The 17,872-nt window shown below is 40.6% G+C and overlaps 1 protein-coding gene across 2 annotated transcripts in view; it reads right to left on the reverse strand.

Annotated features, from left to right (window-relative positions):
• Ipo5 (importin 5) overlaps positions 1-17,872 on the reverse strand; it is a 58,720-nt gene that overhangs the window by 39,333 nt on the left and 1,515 nt on the right. Inside the window, exons 2-6 of one of the 2 annotated variants that reach the window (XM_004663381.3) lie at positions 13,937-14,017; positions 9,109-9,301; positions 5,861-5,963; positions 4,556-4,652; positions 4,114-4,218 (exon numbers count right to left, since the gene is read on the reverse strand). In XM_004663381.3, coding sequence (XP_004663438.1) covers positions 4,114-4,218; positions 4,556-4,652; positions 5,861-5,963; positions 9,109-9,301; positions 13,937-14,017 — 579 coding nt within the window. Of the gene's footprint in view, positions 1-4,113; positions 4,219-4,555; positions 4,653-5,860; positions 5,964-9,108; positions 9,302-13,936; positions 14,018-17,872 lie in introns of those variants that run through there. The other variant, XM_045145293.1, reaches the window with a different exon arrangement.

A 17,872-nucleotide genomic window follows, 5' to 3' on the forward strand; every position in this document is an offset into this window, starting at 1 on the left:
GAAGCGGAAGGACCCCAGTGGGAGGCTCGATTCCCCAGCACCCAGCACCCACATAAGCCAGATGCACAAGGTGGTGCACGCATCTGGAGTTTGTCTGCAGTGGCTGGAGATCCTGGCGCACCCATTCTTTCTCTTTCTCTGTCACTCTCAAATAAATAAACAAACAACAACAAAAAAAAACCTCACCTAAGTAAGGCCCAAACCTATCTAGGCCTTTAAAAGAATTATAATTTACATAGTAATTATCTAGTTAAATATCTGATTACAAAGTATGCAGCTTGACATCTTTTGAATAGATATCTATAGTTTAAAAAAGACCCTCGTGGATGGGTATGATGGCTCCCACCTTTAATCCCAGCACTGGGGGAAAGAGCGGCAGGAGAAGCGCTGTGAGTTTAAGGCACCCTGACACTACATAGTGAATTCTACGTCAGCCTGCGCTACAGTGAAACCCTACCTTGAAAATAATAAATACATGGGGAGGTAATATGATGGAGAATGGAATTTCAAATGGGAAAGTGTGGGGGTGGGGAGGGAGGGAATTACCATGGGATATATTTTATAATCATGGAAAACGTTAATAAAAATTAAAAAAAAAAGAAAATAGTAAATACATAAAAGACATTGGTCTGGTAGGATATGGTGATGCATGCCTTTAATTCCAGCACTCGAGAGGTGGAGGTAGGAGAATCACCATGAGTTTGAGGCCATCCTGAGACTACATAGTGAATTCTAGGTCAGCTTGAGCTAGAGTGAGTTCCTACCTTGGAAAACCAAAATAAAAAGACATTGGGCTGAAGAAATGGCTCAGTGGCTAAATGCTGTTGCTTGCAAAACCTGACGGCCAGCGTTTGTCCCCCAGTGTTTACATAATGCCAAGTGCATGAGGTGACACATACATATGGAGCTCGTTTGCAGTGGCAGGACACCTCGCACATCCATACTCGCTGCTTCTGCCTTTCTTAAATAAATAAGATATAATGGCAACAGTATGGAGAAGACACCTTTCACATACTGTCTGTACCTATTGTGGGTAACTGTATGGACGTTTCTCAAAAAACTGGAACTAACAACCGGGCACGGTGGCACACGCATTTAATCACAGCATTTGGGAGGCAAAAGGTAGGAGAATTGCCATAAGTTCGAGGCCACCCTGAGACTACACAGTGAGTTCCAGGTCAGCCTGGACCCTACCTTGAAAAAAAACAAAACAAAACAAAAAACCCAAACAAACCTGGAACTAGTGTATGATTTGGCAATCCCATTACCAGAACATATATCCAAAATAATCAAATTATAATCAGTATGTGGAAGAGACATCTGCGCTGTATGTTTACTGCAGTATAAACAAACAGTCAAGATAATGAATCAGTCTAGGTGCCCAATTTCTTCAGGTGTCTGTTTATGGATGAAACAGAAAAGGAGACCACACACACACACACTATCCACCCCTCCCAACAAGGAATACAACTGAGTCATGAAAAGAGCAAAACAGTTGCTTCAGTAATTAGGATGAAAGTGGAATATAAGTGAAATAAGACAGAAGGAGACAAACACCACATGTTCTCACTTATATGTGCAATTTTAAAAAGTTGATCTCATAGAGGTTCAGAACAGAAAAGTGGCTGCCAGAGTCTGGGAACCGTGTAGGTGAGAGAATAGCGAGAGCTGTCAGTGGGGCCCAGTGCTGAATAGCTGGGCAAGAGGAAAAACTTCTAATGTTTTATAGCATTGCAGGAAAACTAACAGACATTATTTCAAAACAGCTACAAGAGACTCTGAGTGTTTTTTTTGTTTGTTTGTTTTTCAAGGTAGGGCCTCACTCTAGCTCAGGCTGACAGGGAATTCAATATGGAGTCTCAGGGTGGCCTCAAACTCACGGCAATCTTCCTCTACCTCTGCCTCTGCCTCCCGAGTGCTGAGATTAAAGGCGTGTGCCACCATACCTGGCTTATTTTGAGTACAAAGAAATAATGTCTGATAGGACTGCCAAACACCCTGATTAATCACTACATGTTATATTCATGTACTGAAACATCTCCCTCAAAATCATTACAATTGCAGGCATGATGGCACACAGTACTTGGGAGGCAGAGGTAGGAGGATCACTGTAAGTGCAAGGCCAGTCTGGGACTCCAGAGTGAGTTCCAGGTCAGCCTGGGCTAGAGGAATGAGATCCTACCTCGAAAAAAAAAAAAGAAAAAAAAGGTCACCATATTATGCCAATCAAAGTGAAAATTAAATCAGTAAGAATACAATTAACTGGTGTCTTAAAGACTAAAGTGAAATGGTTAAAGGAGCACGGCCTGACAGCCTCAGTTCTATTTTTTGTTTTTCGAGGTAGGGTCTCACTCTGGTCCAGGCTGACCTGGAATTAACTCTGTCATCTCAGGGTGGCCTTGAACTCATGGCGATCCTCCTACCTTGGCCTCCTGAGTGCTGGGAGTAAAGGCGTGTGCTAGCACGCCCAGCTAGGTTATCTTTTATTTTTTTGAGATAGATCATACTCTAACAAAGCTGATCTGGAACTCATATTGTAGCCCAGGCTGGCCTTGAACTAATGGTTATCCTCCTACCTCAAACTCCTGATTGTAGGTGTGTGCCACCTTGCCTGGCCAGAACACTGATTTTAATTTCTTCTTTGTATTTACAGGCATATATTTGGCACATACATGCATAGAAAGCAACTCATCTTTCTCAGTCTCTACATACATGCACTGTCATCGTACACATCCACAACCGCACACATAGAGGCACACTCCTTTGATTCTAGCACTCAGGAGGCAGTGGTAGGAGGGTTCCTGTGAGTTTGAGGCCAGCCTGGAACTACAGAGTGACTTTCAGGTCAGCCTGGGCTAGAGTGAGACCCTACATCAAAAACAAACAACACAAACAAACAAAAACCCCTACAAAATAAACACCCCTGGGCTGGAGAGTTGGCTTAGCAGTTAGGCACTTGCCTGTGAAGCCTAAGGACTCTGGTTCGAGGCTCAATTCCCCAGGACCCACATTAGCCAGATGCACAAGAGGGCACACATGTCTGGAGTTTGTTTGCAGTGGCTGGAGGCCCTGGCACACCTATTCTTGTTCTCTCTCTCTCTGCTTGTAAATAAATAAATAACATTTTAAAAAATAAATAAAAAATAAACACTCCATACACATAGGTACAATTTAAACATAAAAAAATGAGCACAATTGAGTCATATCACCTATACAATTCCATTTCAGAATATATATAAAGTTATATAATATTGGTCAAAAAATTTAAGTTTGAAGATGGACATGATTGTAAATCACTAAGCCATCTTGTTTAATCTTACCACCTAGTGGGCATATGCAACCTTGTGCATGCCTCACCTTTGTGCATCTGGTTTACCTGGGATCTGGAGAGTCAAACATGGGTCCTTAGGCTTTGCAGGCAAGCGCCTTAACCACTAAGCCATCTCTCCAGCCCTTAATTTGCTTTTCTGACTAAGGGCATCTTTAAAACATAATCCTTATACTTGGGAATTAATGTGAACTCATCATAAACTACTTATGTGACAACATAGTGTTATAAGCTCTGAGGCTGAGAATAAAGGACCACACAGCCTCATTTGAGTTCTAATTCTCCCAATTACCAAAACAGCAATCTTGGGCAAGTTTTTTACTCTCTCCTCCTTAGTTTATCCTTATATAAAATAGGCTTTAAATCTCACAGGATAATAAAACCAGGTACCTATTGTCACTACCTCTGAGCACTCAGGAGGTACAGACAGAAAAATCAGGAATCAAGGTTATCCTTGGTTATACAGCCAATTAGAAGCCAGACAGGCTACATAAGGCCTTGCTACACACATACATGCAGTTTTTCAACAGTACTCAGGAGTATTCTGAGTTTTGAGGCCAGCCTGGATTACATAACAAGACCATGTTTCAAAATTGCTTTTTAGGAAGCACATACAGGCTCAAATGGGCATAGACATACAGGCCATACTCCCACCACATCTCCAATACCAGCCCACAGGCAATAAATATTTACTAACGATTGAATGTACTGTATAACTGTGATGAAAATGTCAACTAAGGAAATAACATGAGAAAGAATTGTGTTTTGTCCTATAGTGTTCTTACCTGTAAGAATCCGGGTAACAAATCTGCAAAATGTTTGAACAGAGCAACATTATGCTCATTTGCAAGTATGAATGCAGCCGTAGCTCTAGCTGATAATGTCCTGATCTGGAATGAAGAGTAAAGGATGTCACACGTGAGAAGCTTAAAGTCAAGTTTTCTTATTCAAACTGAACTTTTTCTTCATTAGTAATAAAATTAACATATAAAAACCCGGGCATGGAGGCGCACCATAGGGAAGCAGAGGTAGAAGGACTGCCACATATTTAGGGCCAGCCTGAGACTACACAGTGAATTCCAGGCCTGGGCTATAGAGACCCTACCTTGAAAAACAAAGCAGCAGCAGCAACAACAAAAAAGCATACATATTTTAACATACAAAAATAAGAACAATCAAACACAACATTTATTTGTATGCTATAGTAGTACAACGACAATTATTTACCGAAGCATGTTCTTGATCTTGCATACACTGAACTAACATCCTCTTGATGACATCTAAATAGTGCTGTTGTTGGTTCCCAAAAATTCCAGGAAAGTTCCTAAAAAGGATCCAAGAACAGTCTTTATAGGCTTGATTACATTCTTGCAAAGTGTGAGCCAGAATTTCTAGCGAACTGTTTGCTCCACTGAAAACATGTTGGTCCTTAGACTGAGCATCATCTACACGTGTTCTAAGCCACTGCGTTTCCGGGCTGGGTGAATGACACCGCACAAAGCGGCAGTGTCACCCTTCCATCCTGCCTCCGCTAGAAGCCGGCCTGGCATGCAGGACAGGACAAGGGCCACCCTTGGGTTCAGAGGGCAGCCTCAGTGACCTAGCTCTCTGGTTACCTGTGCCTAGTGCTGGTGACTCAGGGAGTTTAGGTTCTGCTTTAGTAAGAATGTGGTAACCAATTAGACTGAAAGCTTTTACATAATTCTTAAACAGAGATTATTAAAATAAGCAAGATGCATTTAACAGCTAAAGTAGTGTAGTGTTTACAACTACAAAATATCTGTAACTTGGGAGTTATAAATCTAACATAATGACAATACTTCAAAAAGCAGAAAACTATGTAACACAGTAGGAATAGCTATCTACTGCTAAGCTTAAGTCATGTGTATAGAAATGTTATTAAAATATTGCAAAACATGATCACAGAAGACTCAGAGAACACAACAGACACTCACTACTATCCTTTTTCAAAATATTAAAGTGGTTTTCTAAATGCTGTATTTGGCATTTTGTTAATCCCACGAGTAGAAATCATTCAAAATTTTCAGAATCATCAAAGACACACACAAAAAATTGCACTACTTGAAATAAGTCTTTTGTCTTTCAAGTTTAACAAAAATATAAAACTTAACTGAAGATACATTTTTTTGAGGCAAACCCAACAGACTGCCCCCTTCTTTTATGAGAGGGTAAGAGAGCAAGTGTGTGCATGGGAGAGAAAGAATTGATAGGCATGCTAGGGCCTCCAGCACTATGACTGAACTCCAGATGTGTGTGCCCCTTTGTGCACATATGCAACCTTACATGCTTGCGTCACCGTGTGTGTCTGGCTTCTGTGGGACCTGGAGAGTAGAACATGGGACCTCAGGATTTGCAGGCAAGCACCTTAACTGCTAAGCCATGTCTCCAGCCCTGAAGATATTATTTTAACCTTAAAAGTCTCAAAGCTATGTTAAGACTCAAATAATCAACTAAAATAGGTTCTAAACATTAATGACAATAAATGTTAAAAGACTGTATCAATTTATATACCAAAATATGTGAAGGGCAGCTTCCCGTAGTCCCATGTTCTGAGAGCTGACTGAATCAAAAAGGAACTTCAAACCTTCAGGCCACTGGTTGTTGCCATCCTCGTCTAAAAGTAAAAAAAAATTCAAGCATGAAGTATGGAAATCAAACCTTAAAATGGGTCAATCATTTTATTTCACTCAAAATACATACTAGTGGAGCTGGGTGTGGTAGCACACACCTTTAATCCCAGTACGGGAGGCAGAGGTAGATGACTGAGGTGAGTTCAAGGCCACCCTAAGACTACATAGTAAATCCCAGGTCAGCCCAGGCTAGAGCAAGACCCTGCCTCGAAAAAACAAAACAAAACAAAAAACAAAAACTTACTAGTGTAAATGTCACTTGCTCTACTTCAAGATTCCAAGACAATTAGCCTTTAGCTGTAAAAATGGAACCCTAATTGTAAAAAGACAAGTCATGCATTTGAGGGTTCATGCAAGCAGGGCTGTCAGCAGTGATTACTGTAAAGAGAAGGCAGTACTTTTAATTGTATAATTATGACTGGCTCATTCGTTCAATATACTGTTCTTAGGTAGAGCTAGCATGTGATAGCAGGGTCTTGAAATAAAAATAAGCATTACTTTCAAACTGGAAAAAGCAGAACAGTTAACATCCTAAGACCCAAAAGAGGGTGTTTATATTTATATTTGGAAGGATTTTTTTTTCTCTTTGAGACAGGGTCCCACTGTGTAATCCCAGATGGTCTTGAATTTGCTATGTAGCCCAAGCAGGACTTGTAATTCAAATTCTACTTCTGGCTGTTTTCCTGTCAGATACCACTGTTCCCAACATATATTTTGTGATTTAAGTGTTAGGGGGATGTTATCAATGTTGCTTACTTCTTTTAAATTAAGCTAAATTTTTTTTTAATTTGAAAGACAGAAAATGGATGCACCAGGGTCTCTAGCCATTGCACACTAACTCCAGATATATGCACTACCATGTGCATCTGGCTTTATGTGGGTACTGGATAAATGAACCCAGGTCCTTAGGTTTTGCAGGCAAGTGTCTTAACTGCTGAGCCATCTCTCCAGCTCCAATGTTTACTTATTTTCTTAAAATTATTTATTTATTTTTAATATTCTGTTTGACAGAGAAAGAGGCAAACAGTGTGTGAGAGAGAATGGACGCACAAGGGCCTCCAGTAACTGCAAGCGAACTCCAGACACATGTACCACCTTGTGCATCTGGTTTATATGGGTACTGTGGAAATCAAACCTGGGTCCTTAGGCTTCACAGACTAGTGTCTTAACTGCTAAGTCATCTCTCCGGCCCCAGCCCCTATATTTTTAAATAACTATTTATTTATTTGAGTGGGAGGGAGGCAGGCAGGCAGATATATATATAGAAAGGATGAGCATTCCAGGGCCTCTAGCCACTGCAACGGAACTCCAGACTCACGTGCCACCTTGTGCATATTGATAATGTGGGTACTGGGCAATAAAACTGGGTTGTTAGGCTTTATAGGCAAGCACCGTAACTGCTAAGTCTTCTCTCCTGCCCCAATGTTTACTTCTTATCAAGACTTACAAGTGCACATTTTGGGGCTGGAGAGATGGTTTTGTGCTTAAGGTGCTTGCTGGCAAAGCCGAAGACACAGGTCAATTCCCTAGTACCCATGTAAAGCCTGATGCCTAAGGTAGTGCATGCATCTGGAGCTCATTTGCAGTTACCAGAGGCCCTGATGTGCCCATTCTTTCTCACTCGCTATGTTAATCTGCCTCTTTCTCTCTCTTCACACAAATAATATTTAAGTACACATTTTAAGTAAGGCCTGGCAGTGCAGGCCCATAGTCGCAACTACTTGGGAGGATGAGACAGGAAGATCAAATGCCAGGACTACAAAGAAGGTTCAAGTTTAACCTGGGCAACTGAAGACAGTATTTCAATACAAAAAGTAAAGAAGAGGGCTGGAGATGGCTTAGCAGTTAAGGCACTTGCCTGCAAAGCCAAAGGACCTCGGTTTGATTCCCCAGGACCCACGTAAGCCAGATGCACAAGGTGGCACATGCATCTAGAGTTTGTCTGCAGTGGCTGGAAACCCTGACATATCCATTCTCTCTTTCTCTGCGCCTTTCCCTCCTTCAAATAATAATTTAAAAAAAAGGTAAAGAGGGTGGCACGGTGGTGAACACCCTCAGTCCCAGCACTCAGGAGGCTGTGGTAGGAGCTAAAGGCCAGCCCAGAGCTACAGAATGACTTCCAGGTCAGCTTGGGTTAGATTGAGACTCTGTTTCAATAAATAAGAAAAAATTTTAGCTGGGTATAGTGGCTCAAGCCTATAATCCCAGCATTTGGGAGGCTAAGGCAGCAGGCCAGCTACAAACTCAAGGCTAGTTTAGACTACATAGTGGATGCTAGGCCAGCATGGGCTATACCGTATGATTCTGTTCCAGAAAAGCAAAACCAAAGCACTAATACAAGACAAATGTTTGAACAACACTTAATAATAAGTAATTGTGTTACTTAGAAAATTTATTGGTTATACTGTCCTAAAGACTACAAAAACCTGAAAAATTATCCAGGTTTTTATTCTCACCTCCCACACTGCCTCTTTCTTTAAAATATTCATGTAAAAAAATATATTCATGGAAAAGAGAATTTCTTTTTGGGAGGCTGGGGTCTGCGGAGATGGCTCAACAGTTAAAGCTGCTTACCTGCAAAGCCTGCTGGCCAGTGCTTAATTCCCCAGCACACAAGAAGCACATGTGCCTGGAAGTCATTTGCAGCAAGTTGCCCTATCTCTATCTCAAATGCATACTAATACTATCAAAATAAAAAATCTGGGCATGGTGATTTCTCATTTGTAATCCAGGCACATGGGAGGCAGAGTCAGGAGGATTGCTGTGAATTCAAGGCCAGCCTGACTTAGGGATTCTGTCTCCAAAAAAAAAAAAAAAAAAAGCTGGGTAATAATGAACACACACGCAAATGTGCAAATAAACACATATTTAAAAAACCAAACAAAAAGGCCGGGCATGATGGCACATGCCTGTAATTCTAGCATTCAGCAGATTATCGCAGGAAATTTGCAGGTTTCAAGCTAGTACGGGCTATGTAGCAAGTTCCAGAACAACCTGGATAGTATCAAGACTCTCTCTAAAAAAACAAACAACAACAAAACACACACACCAAAACCCAAAAAACACCCTAAGTAACTAAAAACAAAAAAAACACCAGACATAACCCCATATTAAGAATCATATAAGCACCTATTAAATTCCTGGCCAATTCTGCAGCAATATCACAAACTTTTTTCCTCATGCTGGATTGTGTTTCCATCTGAATAATGATCAGTAATTCACTCTTGATGGCAGTCTGAACATCTGATGGGAGAGTTGGATAGACTTCATCAAATGCAGAGGACAAAAGACGTCTTAGGAGAACGGCGGCCATTTGTCTAGCCTATAAATAGATAACATTGTTAACAACTGTGTGTTTTACCAGAGAGCGTTTCCAGCAAACTAGGCTCTCTCTGCCACTGATGTGTTTTCACTACTGTTTTTTTATTATGTTTCAAAGACATTTTTAAGTTAAAAAAAAGTGAAACATATAAACCAGACAATATGCCATTTTTCTTACAGGTGAAACGCTCCTCAACACCTCAGAATTTAAACAGAACATCTCAACAATGACAAACTATCTTTGGCTCTTAATTTTTTTATGTTTTATTTATTTATTTGCTATTTGAAGAGAGGAAGATGCAGAGACAGAATGGACATGCTAGGGCCTCCAGCCACTGCAAAGGAATCCCTGATGCATGTGGCTCCTTGTGCATCTGGCTTACATTGTGTCCTGGGGAACTGAACTGGGGTCCTTAGGCTTTGCAGGCAAACGTCTTATCTGTTAAGCCATTCCTCCAGTCCCCTTAACTCTTAACTTTTATTAGACCCTTTCAGTGAAAAGCAAATCTGAAAAAGTCAATTCTATACTACTTCCTTCCTCTCCATTTGGCTCTCACTTATGATATAATTTCCCATCTGTCTTTGTTAACTCTCTTACAAAAAATGCTATGTGGGCTGGAGAGATGGCTTAGCAGTTAAGCGCTTGCCTGTGAAGCCTAAGGACCCCGGTTCGAGGCTTGACTCCCCAGGACCCATGTTAGCCAGATGCACAAGGGGGCACATGTGTCTGGAGTTCGTTAGCAGTGGCTAGAAGTCCTGGCGCACCCATTCTCTCTTTCTCTCTGTGTGTCTCTTTCTCTCTCTGTCACACTCAAATAAAATAAATAAAAATGAACAGAAAAAAATTTTAAAAATGCTATGAAACCCATTTACTTTTTTTAAAAATTAATTAATTTATTTGTTTATTTGAGAGTGACAGACACAGAGAGACAGATAGAGGGAGAGAGAGAGAATGGGCGCACCAGGGCTTCCAGCCTCTGCAAACGAACTCCAGACGCGTGCGCCCCCTTGTGCATCTGGCTAACGTGGGACCTGGGGAACCGAGCCTGGAACCGGGGTCCTTAGGCTTCACAGGCTAGCGCTTAACTGCTAAGCCATCTCTCCAGCCCCCATTTACTTTTATGATCCCCTTGTGTGAGCAAAAATCAGAAGCTTCCTTAAAGTTGGGGGTTAAGCCAGGAATGGTGGTACATGCCTTTAATCCCAACACTTGGGAGACAGAGATAGGAGGTGAGGTTGAGGCCACCCTGAGAATCCAGAGTGAATTCCAGGTCAGCCTGGGCTAGTCTACCTCAAAAAACAACAACAACAAAAAAAAGTTGAGGGGGGGGTCAACCTGAATGCGTATATTCTTAGATTCACATTTTAAACTCTGGAACAGAGGGCTGGAGAGATGGCTCAGCAGCTAATGTACTTGCCTGCAAATCCTATGAACCCAGATTCAATTCCTTCCTAACCACAAAGTGACACATGTATCTGGAGTTCATATGCAGCGGCTGAAGCCCACTGCATGCCCATTCTCTCTCTACTTACAAATAAATAAAAGTATTTTTAAAAAATAAAGTAAGGCCAGGTGTGGTGGCGCACACCTTTAATCCCAGCACTCGGGAGGCAGAGGTAGGAGGATCACCATGAGTTTAAGGCCACTGTAAGACTACACAGTGAATTCCAGGTCAGGCTGGGCTAGAGCGAAATCCTACCTCAAAAACAAACAAACAAAAACAAAACAAAACAAAACAAAAATACCTTGCAAATCTGGAAAATGTATTTAAGTTTGGTGTTTTCTATGTGTCACTTGAGATTGCCAGGGAAAAGCTGAAACAAACGCCATAATGATGTTGAGGCAACCACAGCTCTGGTCTAATTCCTCCACCAAATCAAGATTTAAGTAGAGTTAATATGAGTTTTTAAAAGTAAGTAACACATTACTATTGGCTGTAAGATGTGCTTGGTAGCCAACTTGTACTGAACAACAAAAATAGCCATCTGTTTTACTGTGGATGTTTCTTCTTCACACCCAACATTCATTTTGAGTTATAGAAAAAGAGTATCATGGAGGTAAGGAATCACTATTTGTCATTAAACACACACACACACACGAAAACCTGGGGTATTTTCCTACTGCCTTCTAGTGCCATGTGACAAAATGCAATTGCCCTTATAGAGTGACAAACACAACACGCACGCGTGCTGTTCTTCACTGAGGGCGACACTGTGCAAGTAGTGAGCCAGTGAGCAAAGAATTCTGTTGCCAATTAAATGCAGTGTTTCCTGGGCAGGACAAACTCCTACACTTGAGCACTTCAACAGACTCAAAGTAAACTATTAAATGGCATTCAATACAGAATCAGGTAGTAAACACATAGGAACAATAGTTAAAAAAAAAACCTACAAAAATCTATAGAAGAGCTGTTTTAACCACAGGGGAAAAGATTATAATTCAAGCAGTATGAATTTGGTATACTAGGTCATTCACTCAAAATGACTACACATGTCTGGCCAGGAATGGTGGCTCATGCCCAAACCCAGGGCTCAGAGAGCAGAGGCAGGAAACTAGGAAGTCCCAGGCCTGACTGGACTACACAGTGATGTCTAAGGCAGCCGAGCCTACAAGGGGTGATGATGCTGTTATAAAGAGTTCCCGTTCCTAAGGATCTCTTTAACACATGGGCTTCATTTGTAGAGATGGCTATATATGCATAGACTTCCACACATAAATATACTCTTTGAGGTATTTGGTAACATTAACATAGTACATGAACTGGACCAGTTTCTTCCTTTAGAATGAATTATTTTGGGCCTGGAGAGATGGCTCAGCCGTTAATGCTCTTGCCTGCAAAGCCTATGAACCTAGATTCGACTTCCTAGTACCACATAATGCCAGAAGCACAAAGTGGTAAATGTATCTAGAATATTCCCGGCAGCTAGAGGCCCTGGCTCACCCATTCTCTCTCTCTGTACAAATAAATAAATAAAAATAGAATGACTTGTTTCAATGAAACCAATTTTTTTTTGTTTGTTTTTCGAGGTAGGGTCTCACTCTAGCACAGGCTGACCTGGAATTCACTATGTAGTCTCAGGGTGGCCTTGAACTCATGGTGATCCTCCTACCTCTGCCACCCGAGTGCTGGGATTAAAGGCGTGCGCCATCACGCCCAGCTTCAACGAAACCAATTTTGTGTGTGTGGTGTGTATATGTGCTCATTTATGTCAATGTGTGTCTTCCTCAATTATCCTCCACTTTGGTTTACTGAGACAGGGTCTCTCACTTGAACCCAGGGCCTGCTGATTTGGTTACTTGCTCCTGGGATCCCATCTTGACTTCCTGAACACCAAACTCATATCCTCACGCCTCATACTTGTGTTGCAAGTTCTTTACCACATGAGCCAGTGCCTTCTCCCAGAAACCAACTTTCATTAATTAGGAAGGACATGAATGCTCCAAGGCCTCTAGCCACTGTAAACAAACTCCAATCACATGCACATGTGCATCTGTTTACATGGATACTGGAGAACTGAACCTAGGCCAAGAGGCTTTGCAAGCACATGCCTTTAACCAATGTTTACAACTACTACAATCATTTTTCTTTTCTTTTTTTCTTTCGGAGGTAGGGTCTCACTGTATCCCAGGCTGACCTGGAATTCAGTATGTAGTCTCAGGGTGGCTTTGAACTCTCATCAAAACTCTGTCTCCCAAGTGCTGGGACTAAAGGTGTGTGCCACCACGCCTGGCTAGCAAACATTTCTTGTATGCTTGTAGTCTCAGGCAATGGGAGGCAGGAGGATTGTGAATTTTAGGCCTGACTTCATCTCAAAATAAAAAAAATTAAATAAAATTAAAACAAGAAACTATAGTAATTTTTATGGAAATATGTACAAACCTATCAATTTAATTTATTTTTCAAGATAGGGTCTCACTATAGCCCAGGCTGACCCCGAATTCATTAAGTAGTCTCAGGCTGGCTCCAAACTCACACAATCTGCCTCCCAAGTGCTGGGATTAAAGGCATGTGTTACCACACCAGGCTTAAACCCAACAATTTTTTAAAAAAAATTTTTAAATTTTATTTATTTATTTGACAGAGAAAGATGGAGTGACAGAGAGACAGAGAGAGAATGGGTGTGCCAGGGCCTCCAGCCACTGCAAACGAACTCCAGATGCATGTACCCCCTTGTGCATCTGGCTAACGTGGGTCCTGAGGACTCAAAGCAGGGTCCTTTGGCTTTGCAGGCAAATGCCTTAACCATAACCACTAAGCCACCCTTCCAGCCCAAAACCCACCAATTTTTTAACCTATTCTGATCATATCATCTCATAAGAACGATGTTCTTACACTTAATAAACAATGCTTAAAAAAAAAAACTCCTATTACTAGCCAGGTATGGTGGTTTACATCTATAATTCCAGTACTCAGGATGCTGAGGTAGGAGGACTGTTATGCGTTCAAGGCTGAACTACAATGAGTTCCAAAATAGCATGGGCTAAAGTGAGACCCTGTCTCAAAAAAAAGGTCAAAAAAGCAAACCCACAAACAACCCCCCCACTCCAAAAAATTCTCATTACCTTACCTTACTCTGACCATCACCCTTAGTTTGTTTCATAAGAATGTGCTACTCTCAAATATCAAGGCCGTACCTCCTCAGCAGCAGTTGTATTTCTGATGGCTTGTAAGAGGAATGTGATCTTTGACTGGCCTGGGATATTCTCATAGGTTTCCTATGTGGAAAAGAAAATTAGCAGTTAGAGTATGTTACAAAACACTATAGGTAAAGCAGTGAGAGAGAGGAAAGATCGGGAAGCTGATGTGCGAGCAGTCCAGGACCGCTGCTCATGTTTTCTTCTATGGTCATTACACATATGTGACACATTAGGAAAGCCATATTCTCCACCTGTCTTAGATGTGTATTTTCCGAACTCTTACTTCCTGGTTAATAAAAGAAGTCAAGTATGACTTAGGCTATTATGGTACAAATAAGTGCTAATTTTAATATAACTTTATATTCTGGGAAACTACCTATAGAACCCTTTTCAGACTATTGGTTCAAATCACAAATCACCACTACTTACAACCACCAAATGCATTCTTGATTAAGTAAGACAGAGAAAGGGAAGCAAAGGAAAGCATTCAAAGTCTTTCTGCTACATGCACAAACGAGGATTACACTAATATACACATAAACAAATCGTTATAGTTGAGAAATGTGGCCAAGAGACTCTAGCATGTCTAGCCAGATCTATCAGTAAAAAGTTTTGTGGCTCAGAACACATTTTTCCTTCTGTTAGCGCAGTATCAGAACAAATTTGTTAGCAATAAAAAACCTGACATTAAAAGCAGATTGTCAGAACGAATCTCAACTATGCTGGCTCTAACAGTTAACTGGAAGTATAGATTCATATGCAAAAATTCTAACAACAGCTCTCTCTTATTGCAGAAGCTAAATCCATTTGGAATTTGTTTCCCTAAAAAGCCTTTCAGTAAATAAATAATCTACTCACACCTACCCACTTTAAAGGTCTTGAGTAGCTGACAATTTCTTAGCAGTCTCACTCACTGGCTTCTCAGGACACAGTCACAAGGGAGGGAAGGCGGGAGGGAGGGGATACTGGAAGGCTCCTCAGAACCCACAGGCACACCCCCCTCCAGAGACTGACACAGGTAAAGTAACAGGTGGAGCGCTCTACTCTCCTACAGTCAACCACCCTTCACACCTCTGGCACTGGCAGCTCAGGCTCTAATCCCTGGGAGCCAATGGTTTAATTAATCCAGGGTCAGTTTTCAAACTTCCTGTATGTATCTCAGGATGGGGAACAAGGTGATTTGGGGGGAATGAGAATTTAAGATCTTCTGATTACATTTCAATGTAACATAAAGCACCCAGGGCCAGGCGCAAGCCTTTAATAATCCCAGCACTATCACTCGGGAGGCAGAGGTAGGAAGCTCGCCATGAGTTCAAGGCCACCCTGAGACTACATAGTGCATTCCAGGTCAGCCTGAGCTAGAGTGAGACCTTAACTCGAAAAAACCAAAAAATAAAAAACACCCTGGATCATAACAATGATGAAAATTGTGCCAAAAGTACTTTGAGCTGAAAAGTTGGACTGAATTTATTTATCTAAAAATGAGGTAATTTATGTAAAGATATTCACAATGCTGATTACAAAACTGGATATGTACCTTGAGATTCTTCACTTAAATTTTTACTAAAACAACTCAAAGCTGGTAAAATTTCTTCTTAAAAAGTTCTCTTAGAAGCCCGGCATGGTGATGCATGACTTTAATCCCAGCACTCAGGAGGCTGAGGTAGGAGGGTCTCATGAGTTCAAGGCCACCCTAAGATTACACAGTGAATAGGTCAACCTGAGTTAGAGCGAGACCCTACCTTGGGAAAAAAAAAAAAAACCTCATTGATCGATGTGGTGGCTCACGCCTGCAATCCCAGCACCTGGGCAGCTGAGGCAGGACTGCTATGAATTTAAGCCTGGGCTATAGCATGAGACTATCATACATGTTAGTTCCTTGCATATGCTATTCCTCACACTAGTCCAGATAGGCCTAGTCATTGTTAATAGTGGTGTGGCAAAATAAAGTCTCCATTCCATTTGATTCTACCACAATCACACCATGCCCACAAAGAAATGCTACTAAGTACTCATCTTACTCATTCTGTAAGTATTTATGGTAAGAACACCTTCTTTAAGAAAATGGGAAAGGAGTAACTGCAACTTCAAAAAATATCTTGGTTCCTCAATCAATGTGTGTTTCAATACAAACCTTAACAATGAATTTCTATAATAGAATCAATGAGGAACCAGATCCAAGTACGAATATAAAATCCTTGTGTGCGACTGAAGGAAGGAATACTTAGGCTCATATTGTATAAAAATGTCAGTCATGAATAATTTCTTTAAAATGAGAAACATTTTCAGTAAAGTTGAGAAAAATCCTTGTAGATTTAAAAAAATAAAACCAAACAAGAAGCCTGCTATATGGTATGTACAATGAAAAAGATTACAACTAAAATTTAAAGTAGTTCAATGATTTGAATACAACTTACAATTCACCTTAGTCAAGGGTCTGGTATTTACATGTGTCAGCTAAGTATTTTTTATTTTGACTAATTACAAAGATATTTACTGAACCCACGCTAATTCCTTAGTTCAAGGAAAATATTTCCATATTTGCTTTATCAGACAGTACTCAATTTTATTTAGATTACTTATAAAAGGCAAAAGGGAAGTACTGAGATATCTTAATGTACCATCATTTCTTTCCTCAAATACTCTGCTTTCCTAGGCAGCTCTATTTACAGATCTTAGGTATGTATTATACAGTACTTATTTCTGTATTATTCAGTACTAGTACTTAGAGCACTTAGTCTTTGGCCAAACTAAGAAAATGCTGTAGCATAGTACTTACTTTACATATAAATATGCTCTTAAGAGAGACTGAATAAAAAAAAGTAGCATCTGAATGTTTTCTCTAGGAATAAGGGACTAACAGAGTACTTATTTCCAATTGTTCTTCATGAGAAAATGTGCTGAATGCCACCAACTATCCCCAAAGTGATGTAAAAGATAAAAGATTTACAGCAGGCACCAATTGGAATTCAAGCTGAACCAGACACTGGTATTTAGCTCAATAGAAGAGAGATTCCCCACTAGGCTTGACAATGGCGACTTAAGCAACTGGAGGGAAGTGGGAGAATTAAACTAGCTTACTAATTACAATGCTGTTCTGCTCTGCAACACATGGAAATTTCTATTATGGGGTGGGATTAAGAATTTGCTTTGGTTTAAAAAAAAATCCTCTAGTTTGCACAAAGTATCAGAATATTTAGCATCATCACATCCCAGGTGCAAACTGATGCAACTGCCATGCATATTACTTCTGAATGCAAATGCTGCTTTTAATATCCTTCAAGCAAATGTCATCAAACAAGCACAATCAGGTGTATTTCTATGTGCAGTTCCCCCATGAACGGATAGTCTGTGTTTCACTGTCTACTCTTAAAGGGAACTGCAAACTAGAGGATTTTTTTTTTAAACCAAAGCACCTTATCTATACAATGCATGGTCTTCTAGGTGCTTGAGAAAAAGTTATGTGACCATGTGAAAGATCCAACTGCAAAACAACATGTACTATAAGCCTACCCCAGTAAACATATTTATGCATACATATATGCTTGTAAAGACATAATCTCAAGAAAAACTCAGGACGCAGAAAAGTGGTTACTCTCAAGAGAATGGGTTATAAATTTCTGTACTGCTTGGATTAAAATTTTTTTTACCCTGGCACATGTTTATGAAATGTATGCAGTGACTTATGCCTGAATCTTAGCGCCCAGGAGGATGAGGCATGAGGATTGCTACAAGTTTGAAGGCCACTGTGGACGAGTTCCTTGTCAGCCTCCAGCTAAAGAGAGAGAGCTTTGTCTCAAGACAAAAGACTTATTTTCTTTTAATGTAAAATTACTTGGACTAAAAAAGTTTAAAATGATTCTTCATACAGAACTGAATTTCTAGTACTAAGTGTGACCAGAATATGCTATTTACTCAAAAGAGTATTAACAC

The sequence above is a fragment of the Jaculus jaculus genome, chromosome 3, assembly GCF_020740685.1.
Source record: "Jaculus jaculus isolate mJacJac1 chromosome 3, mJacJac1.mat.Y.cur, whole genome shotgun sequence".
Lineage (NCBI taxonomy): Eukaryota > Metazoa > Chordata > Mammalia > Rodentia > Dipodidae > Jaculus > Jaculus jaculus.